The following is a 20,949-nucleotide window of genomic DNA, read 5'->3' on the forward strand; positions in this document are numbered from 1 at the left end:
GAACTATCAATATGCGGAACACAACGGACCCCTTGACCCCTAAAAATGATATGTTATGAGTGACTCATGTCCCACTCATTGATGACTTTTAGTACCATCAATGAAGTAGCATATCAGTTACAAAAATTTACCCAAGTGTATATCACGGTCAGTCAGTTTTTATAAGTGTGGTGCAAATGGTGCATCACAATCAATTTGAAATCATAGATTTGTCAATGTACATTTATAAGTAGTGAATAATTTAAATGACTGAGGATGTGTTATGAGACATAAAAGACATGACTCACATGGGGACAATGATGCACTTTTTCCTGGGTTGATAAGTGTGTCATACAAATGAGATATAGTTTACAAATGAGATGTACTTTAATGTGAAATAAATATTCAACCCCTGTGATACTGTATCTTGTTCAAATTTGGGATAAAGTTAGATTGTTGGGTTTTTTTAATGTTGATGGTTGTCATTGTTCATTTTTTTTATGATGTTGTTCATTGTTGTAGGTGATGGTATTTAGTGATTCAAAATTATTTGTGGTGATCATGCCGTTTCCTTTAGATGCTGTTGATGATGTTGTTTCTTTGTTGTTTTCATCATTATTACTTTTATTACTTATCTATTCTTTGATCAGTCATCACACAATACCAAGATTGTCAGGTTTCTAAGATAAAGCAGATGAAGGACCATCCTCCTCATCTCTTTCGTTTAAAGGCTGCAGTAGTAGACTACTACCCAAGAACCATCCAGGATTTTGTACATCTTTTCTGTTCACAATGCAGAATGAGGTACTGCTTCTTCTATTTTTCCTTCATAATTTTTGTAAAGGAAATTGATTTCAGTCATTCTTCTTTTTTCCTTCATAATTTTCGTAAAAGAAACTGATTTAAGTCATTTGAGTACTTGTGCTTTTCATATATTTTTTCAAAGTTACTTAATCTAGCAAGGGATCATCCTATTAAAAGGTGTACTTTAAGATTAAACACAAAATCTTTTCATCCCATATTAGTTACAGGTGGGGAGGAAATATTTTTATTGATTATCAAATCAAACTTTGAATAATGGATTACCAATGAAGTCATACAGTTTTTATAAAATCTTAAAATGTTGAGGATGTGTGCCAGAAAATGTTTTGTAATTTGGTCTGTGAAATAGTGAAATACCTATTAAAAAAAAAAATGTTTATCTTTGGTATAAAGCTGTAGGATACCTTCCACCCGGAGTGCTTCAAACAGCAAACCACATGGCAGCACAGGTCAGTCAAGTGCAGACAATGACAGGAAGAGAAAAGCAGCACAAGAGTAAGTATTCAGGGTCACAATCACTGTCAAAAATTATTGTCAAAACAAATGGAGGGAAATAATTGCATTCTGTTGTCCTTTGTGTTTATTGTCAAACTGTAGTAGTGTGGATTCATGAATTTCTTTTATGCATTTTCATTTTGTCACTAAGTCTAAATATTTTCTATAATTTTTTTAGGTATCCATATACTATACATTATCTTGAATCTCTTACTTTGTACCCTGTCATTATAATAGTATCCTTGACAAGTGTGTGAACTACATGTATTTGTTCATAGAGTTGGAAAATTGAAAGTCCATTAAATCATTTATCTGTATTTTATTATTATATGGGACATTCCCTTGTTAAGGAGGGGGAGGGGGATAGTGAATTGAATCTTAATGCTTTGTTCTCTAACAACATGATTAAACAATGGTATGCAAGTAAACTTCTACATCAGGTTAACCCCTTATTATTGTGCTATATATTCACTATTATGTTTTTTTTTTGTTTTTTTTATAAAGATCTGAGTCACCTAGAAGAAGCAGAAGAATCAAGAAACAAATAGGAGATTCAAGTGGTAAGTAGACTCTCTGTGATTCTCAGAATATATTCAATTGTGTTTGAAAAATACATGATGGAATATGCTTTTGTTCTTATATGATTCCACCTCCTCTATGGAGCCTGTCCATGGGCCATGCTTTTGTTGACAGATTTCAGGGAATAGTAGGGGAAGGCGGGGTAAGTTGAGCATAGGGGCAAGTTGAGCCACCACCCCCAGGCTAATAATGAATGAGTCAGACATTGTGGTGGTGTCATTTATTGATGACCCATTGCATAACCCTTAACCCCACCACATTGTTTTCAACTTTGAAATAAAAAGTACTTTTTTAGAGGGAAAAATACAAATTTCAGCCAAAAAAGTAAAAAAGGGTGTGAAATAGATAAGTGCTTTTTACCCACACACGTCTTTAAATATACTATAGAAATAAGAACAATATTGTTAGTCCAGGTATGGATTCTCACTCTTGTCATAGTCTTTTACATGATGGATGCATAAGAAATGTGTGGATGTGAAAATATCGCATAAAGTTCGGACGGGGCTAATTTAAGCCAACCAACATGGGGCAAGTTGAGCCATGGTAATTCTTATGGTAATATATAATAAAAAATAAAAAAAACATAAAAAGCCATTGATATGCAGGCAGAAAGGAGCAAATTCACATGACAGTTCTTTTACTTTTAGAAGATGTTAGTATTTATAGAGAATTATCAAGTGAAAAGACTTTAAATGAAAAATTGACATCCTGGTTCTCTCGCATACATTTTGTGGCTCAACTTACCCCACAGATAGGGCAAGTTGAGCCATTTGACATCATTTTTTCAAAGGTCACAACGACTTTCATTGTGGGGGTAGAAAGTTATATATAGGTGAAAAATATTTTCCAAGAATCAAATTTAAAGGCAAGGTACTTATTTCTACAATATTACTAGTCATATCAATTCTAACATGCAAAATGCAAAAAGTGTCACAACTTACCCCGCCTTCCCCTATTGTTTATACTTTATTTTCTTGATAGTTTGTTTTATTGATATTATGAACCCTACCATTTGAGACAATGCTAGAAAACTAATTAAGTTCATCCCATGTTTTATATGTATATTAATTATGATTTCTGAAATTCAACAAACAAATAAAGCTAGATTAATATTTGTGTATTTTTGTGTTATTTCCTTGATATTCATTGTAGTAGCTCTCATCTATTTGTGTCAAACCATTTTGATATCTTCATTCCTGATTTTCCCCATAGATTTTTCACAGGAAAGAGACAAAGAAAGAAAGAAGATGACAAAACGGAAAGGAAGACAAGTAACAACAAAGTTGACACCTCAAAAGAACAAAGAGAATATTAATGCTCTAGCTTACATCAAAGGTTAATATCCTCTTATTTTGTTTTTATATTAGGTATTTGATAATCTGTGTATTTTACACTGATGTTGATTTGTTTTTTCTATTTGATTTTTTATTATTATTCTTTTGTAATTGTTTACCAGAAAAAAGGGGGACTTAAAGTTTGCACCAACATGACAACATGAATAAAAGATATATATTTCTACAAATAATGATCCAGATTGTCAGTTCCATGAAGAGTTGATGGAAGGGTGTCTTATGTCTATTTCTTAATGTGTATTGTGTATTATATTATGTACACATATCTTTGATGTCGATTTTGATTTCTTATGTCTATTCTTAATGTGTATTTCTTTTGTCTATTTCGGATATCTATTTGTGATGTCTAATTCTGATTTCTTTTTCTGATAATTAGTTTTGCTTTCTCTTTCTGATGTCTATTTCTGATTTGTGAGGTCTGTTTCTGATAACATTTCTGATATTTATTTATGATGTCTATTTCTGATAATTATGTATGATTTATATTTCTGATGTCTTTTCTAAATCTAATGTCTATTTCTGGTAATTATTTCTGATTTCCATTTCTGATGTCTATTTCTGATAATTATTTCTTTTGCCTATTTGTGATGTCTTTTTATGATGTATATTTCTGATATATTTAGACTTGACAGTGCAAGAGACTTTAACTCTAATGAAAGAAGGGATGCAGCTAGTCCGTGTACCAAAGCTCTATATGAGAGAGGCAAGACATCAAGACAAGGGAAGACTTAGTAATAGAACACAACTCTATGTATGTCATACATGCTGTCCAGATCAACATCAAGGTAGGTAATCTTATTTCATGGTGATTCTTACAATTACGCAGTACACAACTCTGTCGCTGTATGGTCGCCCTTGATGCATATTTAAAAGCCATATTTTACTTGGTATTAATTCTGAATGTATATATTGTGCGCAACTCTACCTTCATGTGGGCATTTATTTATTTATTTATTTATTTATTTCTGATTTTGACAGGGTAGCCCATTCACCAATAAGTAGTGGTCTTCCATGAGGCCCTGAATAACAATAAACATATTTACAAAATGCATAACGTATGTACAGAATGTTACATCATTAAGATTCACATTAGGATTTAAATGTAAAACGAAACATTAACAAACTTAGCAGCAAACAAAACGCAGACGGGCACTCGTTTGACGTATAATAAAATATCAATAAATCAAATTAATTAAGAAGGACATCTTGAAAATACTGATAATATACACCAAATCATCAAGGTCATGCTAACACAAAATAAGCACAACAGTGGATGTTCCGCAAGTTATTTATAAATTACAAGTTCTTTTAAACATTCTCTTAAATGAAATGACAGAAGGAGCTGTTCTAATTGAATTATCAAGCTTATTCCATTTAAATATTGAAGATACGATTGGACTACACTTATAACAATCAGTGCGAAACTTGGGCACGCGTAAATATCCACTGTCTCTCTGTCTGGTATGATGTTCATGTACATCATTTGGATTGGTTAAGTTTACCTGAAGGTAAGAAGGTGCTAAATTATGGACACATTTAAATATCATCAAAACGCGACTGAGCTCAAATCGTTTGTCTAGTGTCATCCATTTAAGACTTGTGAACAAATCAGCCGACGGTGTGTCGTATGTCTTGTTCAATATAATTCTTGCAGCCCTCTTCTGAATTTTTTGCAGCTTAATTGTATGGGATTGAAATCTATTCGACCATACAGCAGAACAGTAATCAAATCTTGGCAACACTAAACTGTTATAAAGCAACTTTAAGGACTGCACAGGCAAAGAACTTTTCGCTCTCTTTATTATGCCAATGCTTTTCTGAGTAAGTTTACATACATTTTCTATTTGTTTTGACCATTTCAGTTCTTCATCTATCAAAACTCCTAAGCATTTGGTGAATTGAACTCTATTTATCAAATCACCGTTTAACAAAATCGTGAAAGAATCTATTTTCCTGAGATTAGCACGAGAACCTATTATCATGACACAAGTTTTTTCAGTGTTGAGGACGAGCTGATTATCTTTAATCCATGCCATGACCTTGTTTAATGCAACAGTTAATTTTTCTTCCAAAACTGTCGCATCATTCGCACTGACAGTTAATTTTTCTTCCAAAACTGTCGCATCATCCGCAGTACACATTTAAGAGGTCAACACATCATGGTCTAGAAATCTGACAATGGCTTCAATTTTCTCCAGCAATAAATTCATCCACATTGGTGTACACTTGACAAGTGTAGTAAATGAGTAACGTGCATTCATTTTGGAAATGCTTGTGTGGATAAATTGCTGTGTCTACAACCTTTCTGTCTACTACCCGTTTAGTCTTGTCTTAGATGGTCTAATCCCATTTTGTCTGCAACCAGTTCATTGAATATACTTTTGGTCTCATTGCTACTTAGTCCATAGGGTAGATGAACTGTTTATGAACCGAACCTTCATTAACAAAGTGAAAAATGATGAGTAGACGAAGTGTAAATTAGACAAACTGGGCATTATACTAAATGAAAGTCGGACTAAGAGGATATGATACTAAGTGTTTACAAGACCAAGTGTAGTTTAGACCAAACAGCATTTAGACCAATTCAATTGTAGACCATATGGGTATAAACCTTTGGTATTAGACTAAGAAATAGACCAAATGCTTGTGGACCAAGTCAATATAGACCCTTGTGTGCTGGGTTAGTGGTAATTATACTGTTTAGCATCTTTAGTACATCTTGAGTACTCTGCAGAGTGAAACAAGTGTTTCATAATATACAAATATTCAATTTTTATGAGTGCGATCGTTCCAAATATTACATGAGCGAGCAAGTTGAATAGACTGCTCCATCTTACACCAAAGTAATATTCGAACAGTCGTAGAATGACAAAACATTGAATGTTTGTTTTATACAACACACGACTTGTAGATTTAGTTTTGACCAAATAACCCAAATAGAGTAAAAAAGTATTAGGCCTATGAAGGAACGTACAGGGGCCTGTACAAACAAAATTATGCCATTGAAAATTCCACATTAATAAAACTCTGGCAAAAATTTGCCAGAGTTTTTTATGGCAAAAGTTTTATGCAACGGGGCCCCAGGGCTAGGCAGGGCTAGGAGTATGGTCTAATTGGGTCATTATTTAACCTTTTATTATGCTGAATATTTTGTATGCACATGGTTATGTAGTGCAGAGATACACGCATGCAGTTATTGTGGAGGAGCAAGCCATGGTAGGCAGATTTATTGAGTTTGGGAGCTATTGTACTTACTCGAGCGTGCAATAGTCAACTATTGCACGGGTGTCATGTTTTTGCATGCTATAGCCCATTCCTGTAAATGTCATGTGTTGCGCATTCATCCAATCATCTGTCAAGTATCTATCTATGTGTTTTGTAAATTGCGTTATGATTATTTAATTGAGAGTGTTCATAACAATTTAACGTCACTCTTTAATTAAGATTTGAAAAATTGATAGTTGGCTATTAACTACAAAAATATACTAATAACCACAAAAATCAGTAATCGAAAGTATGATTGAAATTGTTAGTATTTTGTCCTGCCTTTAGGTATATTATAATTATGTGAATTCTTAAACTGTTTGTAAAATTTGATACATGGATATAACTACAGGTAATTTCATTTTCCTTTATAGACAAAGATGTTGTGCTTCTGCAGTATCATTACTGGATCAAGCTATGGCTGCAAGATTCAACAGAGAGAGTAGAGACCATCTTACAAGGTTCTGACGCTGTAAGTAAAAACATCAAGATATTTTATTCTAACATAATTTTCCTTCAGCCTTAAAAGTTATATGCTATATGAAATGGATGAATTCATTCAACTGTGTAACTCAGGAATGAGGAATGGAAAGGAACATGTTTGGGGACAGGGAGAGAGCCATGATAGGACTTGAACTCAACCATGTGCTAAAATTATGGGAAGCCAAAGATATTTTTGAATACTAGTAATCAGCTTATATATTGTTAAATTTTGTATATTTACTATTTTGTTTTCGTTTGCTTTCATAATGAAGAAAATATTTCTGTTATCATTCTGAGACTGTTATATATAATTTGAATGTCTTAAGAGTTAATAAATTGAACACGTACTAACAGAGAATTGTGCCCCAATTGGCTTTTCATAGTTAAACTACAACTTTAAGGGATGGTCCAGGCTGGAAATATTTCTATCTCAATAAATAGAGTAAAATTCACAGAGCAAAATGCTGAAAATTTGATCAAAATCGGATAACAAATTACAAAGTTTATTGAACTTTAAATATTTGCATCATTCGGTGAAACAGTTCTAGGCATGTCTTTATGAATATTCATTAGGAGGGCTGATGATGTTATATCCCCACTTGTTCTTTTTTTTCTAATATATGAAATTAGATTTATTCAAAAATTTTCTACCAAGAACTAAAACAATTGGATTGACGACTGATTAAGTGCATTAGCTATTTATTGCTACATCTAATTTCATCATAATGGAGACACATCCTTTACACATGTATGAAAAAATGAAACATTTATGATTTCATGTAATAACAAAAGAAAAAGGAAGGTGGGAATGTGACATCATTAGCCCACCTTATGAATATTCATGACGATGTGCATATAATTGTTTTCACAAAATCTTGATAAACTTTAAAATTAAATAATTTCGTTATTTGTTATCTGATTTTGATGAATTTTCAGCGTTTTGCTCTGTAAATTTTACTCTATTTATTTAGATATAAATATTTTCAGCCCGGACCATCCCTTTAAACCCAGGGTTTAATTTAAAACCAAATCCAGAATACGGCCACAGTGTCAGTCTGTGCCATCCACCAGACCACAGCATTTTGATAAATTTTGCATGCCTTAATATAATCTCTCTCACTCTCTCTCTTTTCTATCTTTCTCTCTCCCTCTCTTTAATCTCTCTCTATCTCTCCCTTTCTTTCCCCTCTCATCCCCCTTTCTATCTCTCTCCCTCTCTCTCTTTCTCTCTATTTCTGTATCTGTCTCTGTGTCTATCGCTCTCTCATGTTTTAAACAGGAATTGTTCTTTGGCACACCAGCTACCAATCTTCATATGAACCCTGACAGCAGGCTCTCCATAGCTGATACGATGGAAAGACTGTGTCCTCATCCTTGTGAGACCAACCCTGATACTGACCCCCCTCAGGCTAACTCTGTCACCACCAACCCCAAGCTTGAATGCTGCGTAGAAAGACTGGTCTCTATGAGACACGGGTCACGCAAAGTCACATACCATATGCGAGATACCCAGCTGGCATTAGATGTACATTAACAACCTATGTTGATTGTGTGAAACATTGGGAATTCATTTGCTTAGAGTTAGCATTTGATTCATCTGGGGGTATGAGTTTCAGCCTATCACATGGTCATTGAAAAAGTGATGAGTTTTCAGATGACAACAGTATGGAGAGCAACAACCAGTTTCATATCAGTATGAGAAGAATAAAAGAATCATAGACAAGCTACTGTAATAATAATAATAATAATAATATAGGGTATTTATATTGCGCACATATCCACCTTGTTAGGTGCTCAAGGCGCTCCTATATTACCCGGCTAAGCTAGGCGTTCATAGCGAACACAGCTTTTTAAGGATACAATGTAATCTTTATATATCCAATATGGATCTGCATTACTCCATGCATATGGGAGCTTTGCATTATATTAAAGTAGGTGTCATTTCTGTATTTCATATACCCTACATACCCTTGTATGGTTAGAAGTGACTACCAGTTCCATCATCTTATTGAAAATGTTTGACTGAAATAGCTCTTATATGGAGAGTATTATATTATAAAGTCTCTCTTCTGATTTTTTTCCAGTGGGGCAAGAATATTTGGATTGATTCTGATATTATGCAAATACAATAAATTCCTTGCCTAAATAGAACAGTATCTACCTGCATGTTTGAATCTCTGTAGAATGGTAATATAATTAACATTCTAATATTGAAGATTGTTTATATTTTTAGGAGACAAGTACCATTCAAGATGACATATGACCACGCCTTTCTAATGTAAATTGTGTGCCCCATTTAAGTTATGAATTATATTTTGCAGGAAAATATCTAGTTTTCAGAGATTTTTCCATATTTTCGTTCATAGCAATATAATTGCTTTAAGTTATACTTAAATTAAAAGTATACCTACATGTAGAAGTTGCAGTGCATGAACTATTATGTTTATTTTAATCATATCATCATAGAGCTAGATCTAGGAAATTTTGACATAGTTCAGGTAAACCAGACATTGTGAAGGATAGAAATCTGGGCTGAATAGTAATTATGCTGGAGATGGCCAACACAGAAAAGCACACTTGGACACATATATATATCATTGCAGATGCCATGCTGATTTTACTTATTTCTGAGCAATTACTATTTTTTTCTCCAAAGAATTGTGCACATTGTTTGTATTTTATCAGAATACAAACAATTTTTATTGGATGGCATGAACATATATATTGAAATGTTGAGTTTGGCTGTTTCTTTTTCAGGTCAAAACTATTGACCACAAAAGGATACATGCTGTACTTTGAAGTCTCCATACTGAAGGTTATGTCTACCATAGAAATGTTATATTTATTTTATTTACTTATTCATTTTTTTTTTTGGGGGGGGGAGGTCATGTAGTTTTCATGTCTTGTCTTGATTGAGTCAGCATATGCAGGATGGCTGTACTCTGCTCTGCACTAGGATATGTTGGGATTACTGAGCATAACATTTAGTACAATTACATATATGTGTTGATACATACACAAAACAATTGATATTTTAATTCAGACTGCAAAGTGATTGTCATACCTTTGCACTTCATAAATACATGTATTCAACTGTTATAATTTAGAAGCATTACTTCTTTGAGTGGTTATCGGACTGTAACATGAATATTTCATAGCACAATCTTTATTCAATTAAGGAGATCAACTTTGAAGTCAATTTTCTGAAATGTATTTTCTATCCTTCTGTTGGCTACATACTGTCTATTTTTGTATTATATCTTAAGAGTCTTAATATTTAATAAGTTTGAAAAGCTGATAATTAAAATACCAAACTGCTATATCAAACATTTGTCAAAGATGCATATAAATTATCTTTACTTCTTTAGTATCTTTAGAGGTATTCCTCAAATGCTTCATAAAATGTATTAATGTATTATATATACATTCTTACTTGTACAAATTTGTAAATATATATATTATGAGAATTTCTTTACACACCACAATTTATTGAAATTTTATTTCACAAATGAGTTTGCAGTCTTGTATTCTTTTTCTTTTTTGCTTTCCATCTCTCCTCTCCTCTATTTTTTTTCATTTGATCTATTGCCCTCTTTTTCTTCTCTCCCATGCTTTTCAGCTGATACATATGTTTCATGCCTTTCTCCACCTTTAACTCGTCTGTAAATTTGTTTCTTATATCATACACTTGAAATGAATTACGTGCAAAAGACGTGCCATGAAATAAAAACTGCCTGCAAACCAAATAAACATCCAGTGAGTTGAGCGAATTTAATTTGTGTACAATATCATAGTGGAAGACTTTGCGGGATGATGTGTTATATAGACTGTATCATGAACACTAATAGTCTGCCTACATACAACTGCTACATGTAGTAATACATAGGTGAGATTGAACTGTATGTTTATACAAATTTTGATATCCACACACTTGACTTGAACATAAAATTTCAGAATTATCTGATAAAAGTAGATTCATATGATACTGACGATGTCTACCCTGAAGTTAAGTTGGTTTCAAGAAAAGTGGATCGATGAAAGAAATATCAAGTTTGGCAAAAAAATCCATGATCTATTAGAGAATAAAGTTAGCTTTGTGACGTCACATTCGAGCAGCTCACACATTTATGCATACCATAATTTCAATAAATTTCCTTTGTCTTTAGAAATTAAAAGTGACTTCACCTGTGCATTCAGTATATCATCAGAAACAATTTTCTGCACATACTTCTGTTTAAAACAAAATGTATTATCATTACCCATTCAAAAAGGTCAGTTCATAGATTTTACGCATGTTACATTACATGATTGAAGAGTTACATGTGTCATCGCAAAACAAAAAAACTTTACAAATTCACTTCTCTTTATTCTTTGATGGATTTTTCCATTCATTGCAATGTTTCTCTCACTATGCTTTTATTAAAACCTACTTAATGACAGTGAATTTCCTCTTTTAATCTGGTGTTGCTCTTTTTTTCCAGCATATTTATTTATTGATGTTAGGGGTTCTGAATAAGTTTTATGGAAGTGCTACATTTGATATCTTTTCTATGTCACCATCCAATATGGTTTGTATGCACCACTATAAAAGACCTGATTTGCCACAGGACACGAGGCATATAGCACATTGGTAGTCATAGAATTTTTAAAAATAATTTGCATGAATGGGAGCATATAAAAACTAATATAGCTTAGTGAGCAAGCTCGAAAATTGATGTAATAAAAGAATACAAATCTTTTGAAAAGCCTCCCAAGAGTATATTGCTTGTAGTTGTTTATATCAAACTTCACTCTAATACTACCAGTGAAAACTGGAAAAGCTATAACCTCCAAGAAAAGGTGCACAATACAATTTCCATCCTGGGAAGTAAAAAAACAATATGTATGTGGATACGTTTGACAAACTGACAATGTATTGTACTGCTACTTGTGGAAATAAACCCCGTTCTAAGAAACATGCAGGATAGTTGATATATTCTGATATACACATTCCGTCTGCATAGTTAATTTCAAAATCAATATGAACATACCACAAAATAGAAAATTCCCCGAAATCAAAATAGCAGTGTTTTTTTTTTTCAACCAAGAGGTTTCCAATAAAATGACCTGACAGAACTGTTCCTACTTCTGTTGACTACCTTTTGTGTAAAAATTAAATTGATCAGTCATATCATGCTTGAATGAGCACAGATTAAAGCCAATATTCACTCTTCACAGGATTTTTTTAAATTTCATATTAAGAGTGAGTTTTAAAATGTCATGCTACTTATTACAAGTGCTAACTCTTCCACCAGACAAGTTATCTCTTGTGATTTTAAACTTATAAGAATTGATTTCTTTAGGTAATGAAATCTGGGATCCCCCTTAATAATCCTGATGGAATCGGTAAAGGAAATAATCTGTTGTCTCACGATGCTGCAAACTGAAATTGCGACGTTTCAACTGCACCTGCTAGTCTTTTTTAGATTGATTTAGCAATCCCAAATTTAGGAGGGATGAAATTGAAAAATTTTTCATGAAAATGTATTCATTAACCAATGTTACAAATAGTGACTATCAGGATATGTGTGACTGGTTTATCAATGAATAATAACCAATTGTATTATGTGAACATTCACCAGAATAATAATATGACTGAATAAATTCAGAAAATGACTTGTAATTCTTGAATTGATAATTTTGCCTTTTACATGTGCTCTGTCATTTATGATCTTAATGATGTACTTAATTTTTACACATAAATTAGTCAATGAGTGAAATAATACATCTAACAAGTTATTTCCTTAAAACTTTTTTGTTGAAAGATCAGGCTATTTTGATTAAGAAGAAACTTAAATTTTGTATTATGTTTATTTCCCTCCATAGGAGACATAATTTTGATAAAAGGTACCTAATATCATTTTACATTGATTTCATTGCTCACAATTTAACAGACATGTAAACATAACCATCTTGATACATCTTCTATGGAAAATACAAATAATTCATCAATAGGCCAAACCTTATAATCCTTTGTATAAAATATTTGTACAAGAAGTATACATACATGTACATTACACATAACTATATACATTATCAAACAATATATGGTAATGAGCTAGGAAAGAAATGATAAATATCCTTTGCTAAAAAGGTATTTTGTGCCATTGGATTTCAACGAAAATTGCAAAATAGCGTATACAATGCTAATTATTTAAAAAAATATTGAATTTATAATGAGAGTGAAATATACTATGAAAAAATAGAGGCTTTGGGAAGAGTTTACTACTTGCTATATCAAGCATACAATCTCCAGTCTATTAAAAAAATCAAAATATTTTCATCTTAAAAAATAAATATTGAAAATAAATACTGAAAGCTGCAAACGATCTACCCATTGCAACTCAAAATTTAACAAAGGCTTAATTGATGATTTAATCTCAGTGGTTGATATTCTATGAAGAGCATTGATAACATTTACCCTTGAATAATTTGAATTTTACTTAAATTATGCAACTCATTCATTAAGATTATTTCAATCCTGCCACAAACAGTGTCTAAATATTAATTTAGTGGTGAAATTAAAAGGAAAAAAAATTGTTAATCTGATTTCAATGATCTATCATGAATATTGAACAAGCAAAATAAAATCTAGCATCCCATAGAAGCATGAAACATGATTTTTTTTTTCTTTCTTTTTAACCCAGGTTAACTTATGAGAATATCTCCCAATGTTATTGATTAACAGTATAATATTCTTCAATAATCGTTTTACTCTTTCCAGTCTGTTGTGTCCAAGCAATTCTGAGGCAGAAATGTCTGTCTCTACTGCTAATGGGCATGACATATTGGTGTAACAATTTTTGCTTAAATTTCTTTTAATTAAATTAACTAAAAAGGCAAAACCATAAGAACAATATGACATATACTTGCAAAATTATTCACCAGCCAAGAAGTAGTAGTACTCATTAGGTAAAGAGACATGTGATATACCCAATTTTATATATGGCTATTGGAAAAAAAAATCATTATGTCTACAAAAATATACTTTTAAGTTTGTGTATGTAATATGAAGGAACTTCAAATAAGTATACACAGGTATTGGAAGACATACCATGTTTTACATGATTATATACTGTTTATATAGAATTGCACAGTGCACCTTTCTGCTTGATGTGAAAGAAAAACTATCATGTTATCTTAAAATACCAATAATACTTCAGCGACCAGCGCAATTGTTTAATTATAATATTTCATCCAATGAATATTCATATTAAGTAGTGTTTTAATCTGCCACTTTAAGCTTATGACCATAAAATACACCAAGATTATTATTTTTTTTTAGAGCTAGCACAAAAGTAAAATACAAAACAAAATACTAATTAAATAAAGAATATATACTGTTGGGCAAGGATTACTTACAAATTTGTTTCAATGATACAGGTAATGACTTCTGATATGTATGTGCAAATTCTTCAATATATATCCACTTTAAATCAATGTGCTTTTTCAAAAGAGAAGACATCAAAAAGAATGACTGACAATAAAACCAAAAAGAATTGCTATTGGCAAAACATTTTCCAAATATTGTTCATTAAAATCAATATTATTTCACTATGAAGGGGGAATTGAAAATTAAAACAAGCAAGCCAGTACTGAACCCCATCTAAAAATCATCTCTATACTCTCAACTAATTTGGCATTATATTTTGTTCTTTTTTTATGATACAGCAATCTCCAAGTTTCTACTATAGAACTATGAATATTTACAAACTGCAGATGTCCATTTTATACAAACAAAATTGATTTCCAGTAGAAACCTACATTTTTTACATTGGAGATCGTTTAATATTTGATCCTGATAGCAATTACATAAATATATTAAAGCTTAAGAAAGCGGGATTCATAAATACAATACTTTACCATAATTCAATAATTTGTTGTCACCATTTGATTTAAAATGCTGCTAAGACCTTGAGTTAGCATATTCTAGTTCGGTCTGATGTAACTGGTGCTTGATCCTCATAAAGCAAAACACTTTGTAGTACGTGCTCTTCATCCATTATGCACATTTAGCTCTCTAAAAGAAGATAAGGTCATGCTGAGAAGAATCACAAGTATGCAATCAAGATCAGATTGTCATCAAAAGATACCTTTTACACATCTATGCATAATTCAGGGCATGATATGGAAATCTTTTCCCTGTATTTCCTCCTGAAACAGTCCTTGCTGGATGATGAGTTGAAATGTCATTTGGCAAGCCAGTAATCTTCATATGCCATCCTCCACCCAGGTGTAAATGGCTACAAGCAGAAAGAATTTCCTTGAATGAGTGGTATAATGGCCAACCCAACACAGCCATGTTAGATTATTCATTGGATATAAACCCCATATGAATATATCCAATATTATCATTGTTATCCTTTATTGTAATAAAAACCAAAGCGGGTGTAGAAGCATCACTGGTACATTGCATGGTTTAATAGTCTCTAGAGGTTGCCATAAGACAACAGGTTGACTTTTGGTCACAAGTTGGTTGAGCTTGATCGATTGCTGGATGCCGATGAGTTAAGAACCTTCTGGAGTCCTTCATGGAACACTAGTAGCCAGCTGAGGAAGAAGGATTAAAAAATAATTTGGAATGTAATTAAACTTACATTTTTGTTGGTGAAATCATGTACATGTAATTACCCACACTTCCTATTAATGTCACAGCTGCTGGTTTCATGAATGTGTTACATCTTCTTATCTATTATAACTTGCACGATAGAAAATACTCTAACTTATAAGCTATTGAAGTTGTACTATTTGAGTGGATATGAGCAATACATTCCTTACAAGTTTTATGAAACCGGCAAAGGCTTGGCATCCTTCAATACTTACTTATATTTGGTTTCCTTGTTGTCTGCTGCAAAGATATAACTATTGCCACCTTCACACAGCTTGAATGCATTGTCTCTCTCCATGCGATCTTTCTCTTCTACTTCATAAGCCTGATACAGTTTGATGGGGAGGGTTAGCACTGCTCGGACATCCTAGATGTTAAAATAGACCAGAAATAAATAAGAAATAAGATAAATAACCACTTTGTCTCATTCCTTTCAACCAAGACATGATTACACCAAATACAGATTTTTTCGGAGTTCTACTGCCTAATGAGCAAAACATGACAGTCTGGTTATATCACTTTGTTCCCCAACTATGAATGATTTGATTTGGGACAGGAAATTACTATTATCCTAGGTCTTAATTATTGTCTAGTACATTCCTTATTTTTATAATGCATTATTACCTATACAAGGCATTTTAGCAACTTAATAAAAGTCATATTTTGCATGCTAGTTTCAATCTGAGACCAAAGCGGTAAACATTTGCCATGTTGCCCTGTTGCCTGTGCGCTTGCGCAGTAGGAACCGATTTTGATCGCAAATTTCAGTATTTGCAAAATATGATTGGAACCAGTGTGTGAAACAACGCTTTGTAATGAGCGGCTTGGTCAGTGCACATGCATATGCATTCCCAGCTGATCGAGCCCAAGCATAAGATTTTTAAGCGTTAAAGTGTATGTGTGGGCAATGTATGAAGCGCGACTGCGCGGCAACAATTTACGTCACAATTGCTTGGCAAGGATTACTTCGCCAAGTTAATGAATAAGCTGACATCAGGCAAACAGACATATATATTGTTCCAAAAAATAGTTTGAATTACACATTATACAGCTGTAGGTAATAATAATAATGTTGACTGGCTCTTCTTTCGGAAATAAATTGCCCTTAAAAGAACCATATTGTCCTTGTCTAAAGACTCGGGCCAATTTGATTCTGTTGTGAGCAATTTGATGTTCCCCCAAGGCCAGTCAATATATTACGTAAATATTGCCCCGTCTAGAAACAAGCAAGCAAATATTAATCGAATGTAAGTTATATCATACCAAGTAAGCTATTATCTTTGGTGCCAAATTCCATACTTGAATATTTTTCTCACACAAAGAGATATGTCAGGCAATACATCATGGCATTGCATTGCCATCAGTGTAAATTACAAATTCATGTTGATCTGTTTACAGGAAATATAACTTCTATCACTTGCTTCCTTTTCCTGTGTGGGCAGAATAGTGTTTCATGTATGCAACTGTATTGAGTGGGTGGCAGCAGCAAGATAAAGACAGCCCTATTATTTATGACATATATTTCAGTTTCACTCTTACTATGCAAGGCAATGTCAGTACTTTAGTTACAAAACTTTACTGACAGTTTCTTTTGATTGGACACATGATGATATACAATAAAACTTGCATTAAAAAGACTGCTCACAAAAGATGTGAAAATGATATATATTGACAAGTGAAAGACTATACCACAGGAAAAAGAATGCAGTTTTTATAGACAGATGACCCTTATAGAAAAGTGATTCCAAAATCAGGTTTGACTGATTGAGTGAGGATACCTACCTTGGGTGCACGTAGAGCAAAGAGATCTTGCTCAGTAGCTGCAACCCAATATCTGACCCATGTTGATCCCTTAGGTTGGAAGTACCATAGATTGCTGGCGTAAGACTTGTTTTCATCAATGTCTACAAATGACTGTAGGAAAGAATAATGTAAGAAAAATGACAGCTTTGATGGCAGATGGTCAAGAAACTCATACAACAAGGCTTATGATGTTGATGTTCTGTTTGAATGGTTTTTATTTTCTTTGTAAGAAATCCCTTCACCTGACAAGGTCCAATCTATATCATGACTTGTAATCTTATTCCCATGTAATTCTTGCACACTTTTCACTAGAATACATATTAAAGATGTTAAATTCAAAGACCCATTCCCTACATCCCCAATTAATAGATAACATTTAATCTAATTCCTAGGGTCGTCTAAAATGAGCGACTACAAGATGCAATAAACCATTATTCTTTTATTTGGCCGGGGAGGATATTTCCTGGTTACTAACCTTTCTTGATGCTCCTGCAGGATCTTCTTCTCCTTTGAGTGCATAATAACATTTACTACACACTTTGTTGGGTCTCTTGTCATCATATGGTAGAGGAGCAGTGTACTTTGAACATTTTCCACAAACAACCTGCGTCACACAATAATTCAAATAATAAAAGTTGGTATTGATATTTGCACGAATTATAAGTTGATTTTAGAAATTAATCACATATGCAATTTACATATTGGAAAGACATATATTTGTGACATGTAGACCAGAAAATGACTATGTTATATCATGCCATTCCCTTAAAAACTTGGCACCATACTCTCAATGGGGTGTCAAGATATTGTATCTTGAATTTTTGCAGGTCTCAATTTTGAACAAGTGGAGTGCCTCTGGCAGTCTCGCCTGCATTACGCGATTCAATATAGCAGTAGTGCTGACTTTGAAAACGACTATAAAATAACCACTGATAAGAAACACAATTCATATAATAATAAAAATACTACGTTCATTGACCAGGGGGTGTTTCACAAAGATGACTTAAATCGCACTTAAATCGCACTTAAAAGTATGACTTAAATGCCTAAGAGTTCATGATATGCAACACACAATCTTATTGATAGATACGCAGTAGTGCGGTCCTCATGACACGATCTGACCAATGCGGTCAAGCCTTTCATATGCAACTTGGTGTTTAAGTGCGACTCTAAGTCATACCTAAATCTTTGTGAAACACCCCCCCCCCCCCATAAATGACATTTTACCTTGATCATGTGACCTAAGACTCGTGCAAGATGATAAGTGTTACTTGATTACCCTTATGTCCACAATTCATTAACTATATCCATAAACTTTCCAAGTTATGATGGCAATTCAACAATTATCCCCCAACATGGACAAAGTTCATTAACCTTAAATAACCTTTGACCTTGGTCATGTGACCTGAAACTCAGGCAGGATGTTCATATTTGTTGACCTGTATGTCAAAATTCAATGTACTACAAGGTCTATATACTTTCTAAGTTATGATGTCATTAAAAAAAACTTAACCTTCAGTTACGATTTCAATGTTGAGGCTGCCGCCGTCGGAAAAGCGGAGTCTATAGTCTCGCTCTGCAGGCGAGACAAGAATGAACCTCAAAACCAGGTCAAAGGACATTTTATTAATCAATGGCAGCCATATTTTTCACTCCCCTGAAGACTTTTTAAGATACAACTTGTAGAAGTGGTTTAGTTAATGTTATTGCCAATTAAGGGGTGAGAGTGAAGGGGAAATAATATGAGGGAAGCTAATATGAGAGAGCAAGAGAAAGGAACGATACAATAAATATACAGATAAATATTTAATTCTAAGCATAAAGAAATACTCACCACACCACAAGCTCTACAATGATGTCTTCTCCTCGTTAAGCTGAACTCTAATCCACATTTCATACACATCGTAGTATCTTCATCTTTCACAAAGCTAGGCGGTCTTTCTCCAAGAGGGATAGCATAGTCATCCTGTTAAGATAATCCAGACAACAATTAATCAAGCAAATACTAATACAGAAAAGACCTGGCTTTAGAAGTGCATGAGCATATGTTGACAACACAGAAATATATTGCAATATTAAACCACATTTCATTTTTATCAAAACCTAGTATTTTTCCCCAAAAGTACTTATATACATTTCATTGTATTGATATTGGGAACCTCATGCCTGACTTACATCTTTCTCCGAAAGTGTTGTGCTTGTCTTGAAAGAATCCTTTTTCCTGACCATTTCCTTGATGGCTTCTAGCAACACCTGCAGTGAAGAACAATGTTGATTTCAAGGTAAAGCCAATGAACTAGACAACCACCAGTCATACAACCAACAAGTCACATATATGCAGCCCACAATATACAGCCTACAGACCAGACACAAGGTGAACAAGGCTAGATACTATGGCCCGTATTCTGAAGTCAGGTTTAACTTATAGACCACGATCTAACTCTGCGGTAAAATTATGGGAAGCCAAAAGTGTCGAAATTTGTATTCAGTTGTATGTTTCTTATGTTTACTGTGCTCTTCCCTGATTCTTCAATGGTGAAGACAATCATCTATTTATACTTCCTAGACAATTATGAATGATTTGAGAGCCAAATGAGCTGAAATGTGATATCTCTAATGTTAGTGATTTATGTAACAATTGGCTATCCATACTTAAGCCACAACTTTAAACCTAAGTTTAAGTTAAACCCGACTGCAGAATACGGGCCTTGGACTTGCTTGTAAGGCGTATAATGACCAGATAACAGAACCCGAACTATTCAGAAGGGCAATTCAATAAAAAATATCAACATATTTTTGTAACCCGACATCCACTTTTTTCCATTCTCACTTCACTTCATGAACTGCTAAAGTAATGATAATTAAAGAGTATTACACCTTTTAATATAAACAAAAAAAAACAGGAATTCAGGAAGGTCTCACATACAGGGGGCTGGATGTAGATATTTTTATGGAAATGCGTCAACTGTCCATTATCACTTTCCTCAAGATGTTCCTGAAGGACATGCCACAATTATCTTGAAATGAATTAAATACAACTCTTCTAATTAAAAAAGTGCACTCAACAAAAAAGCAGATGGATTTTCTTTCCTCAGTTTGATTTCCTAATCTAAGTGGCTGCACATATTTTAGCTTTCAGGGACCTCAAGGCACAAACTTGTACCATTTAAGTATCATTAAATCTTGTGAGTAGGCTTATACCATAAGAAGTGGCCTCCCTAGTCTTTCATGATTCTGTAATAAATACTGCAAGTAACACTACTTGTTAATTACCACTAGGAAATTAACAAAGAGGCACTGACTTTAATTTCTTGCCGCTTTTAACTCCTGAATTCTGTAATTCACATTTATAAGGGTAATACAAGTTAAATGACCACAAGGTTTCTCCATGCAATCTGTTGAGACTTTGGATTATTAAAGCCCACCTACTGATTAAAATGGTCTGCAACTTCAGTGAGAGAATATACATTTTGGTCCGATGGTCCCATGTCATGTATTTTCATGACTAGAAATCTAGACCTCGCT

At 33.2% G+C, this 20,949-nt stretch overlaps 2 protein-coding genes across 6 annotated transcripts in view; one reads left to right on the forward strand and one right to left on the reverse strand.

The window, feature by feature from the left end:
• LOC129257009 (protection of telomeres protein 1-like) overlaps positions 1–10,724 on the forward strand; it is a 36,890-nt gene extending 26,166 nt beyond the window's left edge. For 4 of the 5 annotated variants that reach the window (XM_064097360.1, XM_064097361.1, XM_064097362.1 and 1 more), the window contains exons 13-19: positions 630–783; positions 1,195–1,296; positions 1,801–1,856; positions 3,088–3,210; positions 3,851–4,012; positions 6,866–6,963; positions 8,254–10,724. In XM_064097360.1, coding sequence (XP_063953430.1) covers positions 630–783; positions 1,195–1,296; positions 1,801–1,856; positions 3,088–3,210; positions 3,851–4,012; positions 6,866–6,963; positions 8,254–8,508 — 950 coding nt within the window. In that variant the 3' untranslated portion in view covers positions 8,509–10,724. Of the gene's footprint in view, positions 1–629; positions 784–1,194; positions 1,297–1,800; positions 1,857–3,087; positions 3,211–3,850; positions 4,013–4,903; positions 5,049–6,865; positions 6,964–8,253 lie in introns of those variants that run through there. The other variant, XM_064097364.1, reaches the window with a different exon arrangement.
• Positions 10,725–10,726: 2 nt separating this feature from the next.
• LOC129255504 (FYVE, RhoGEF and PH domain-containing protein 2-like) overlaps positions 10,727–20,949 on the reverse strand; it is a 57,593-nt gene continuing 47,370 nt past the window's right edge. The window contains exons 13-18 of the mRNA XM_064096013.1: positions 19,600–19,677; positions 19,259–19,390; positions 17,900–18,028; positions 17,404–17,535; positions 15,837–15,988; positions 10,727–15,563 (exon numbers count right to left, since the gene is read on the reverse strand). Coding sequence (XP_063952083.1) covers positions 15,479–15,563; positions 15,837–15,988; positions 17,404–17,535; positions 17,900–18,028; positions 19,259–19,390; positions 19,600–19,677 — 708 coding nt within the window. The 3' untranslated portion in view covers positions 10,727–15,478. The remainder of the gene's footprint in view (positions 15,564–15,836; positions 15,989–17,403; positions 17,536–17,899; positions 18,029–19,258; positions 19,391–19,599; positions 19,678–20,949) is intronic.

The sequence above is a fragment of the Lytechinus pictus genome, chromosome 3, assembly GCF_037042905.1.
Source record: "Lytechinus pictus isolate F3 Inbred chromosome 3, Lp3.0, whole genome shotgun sequence".
Lineage (NCBI taxonomy): Eukaryota > Metazoa > Echinodermata > Echinoidea > Temnopleuroida > Toxopneustidae > Lytechinus > Lytechinus pictus.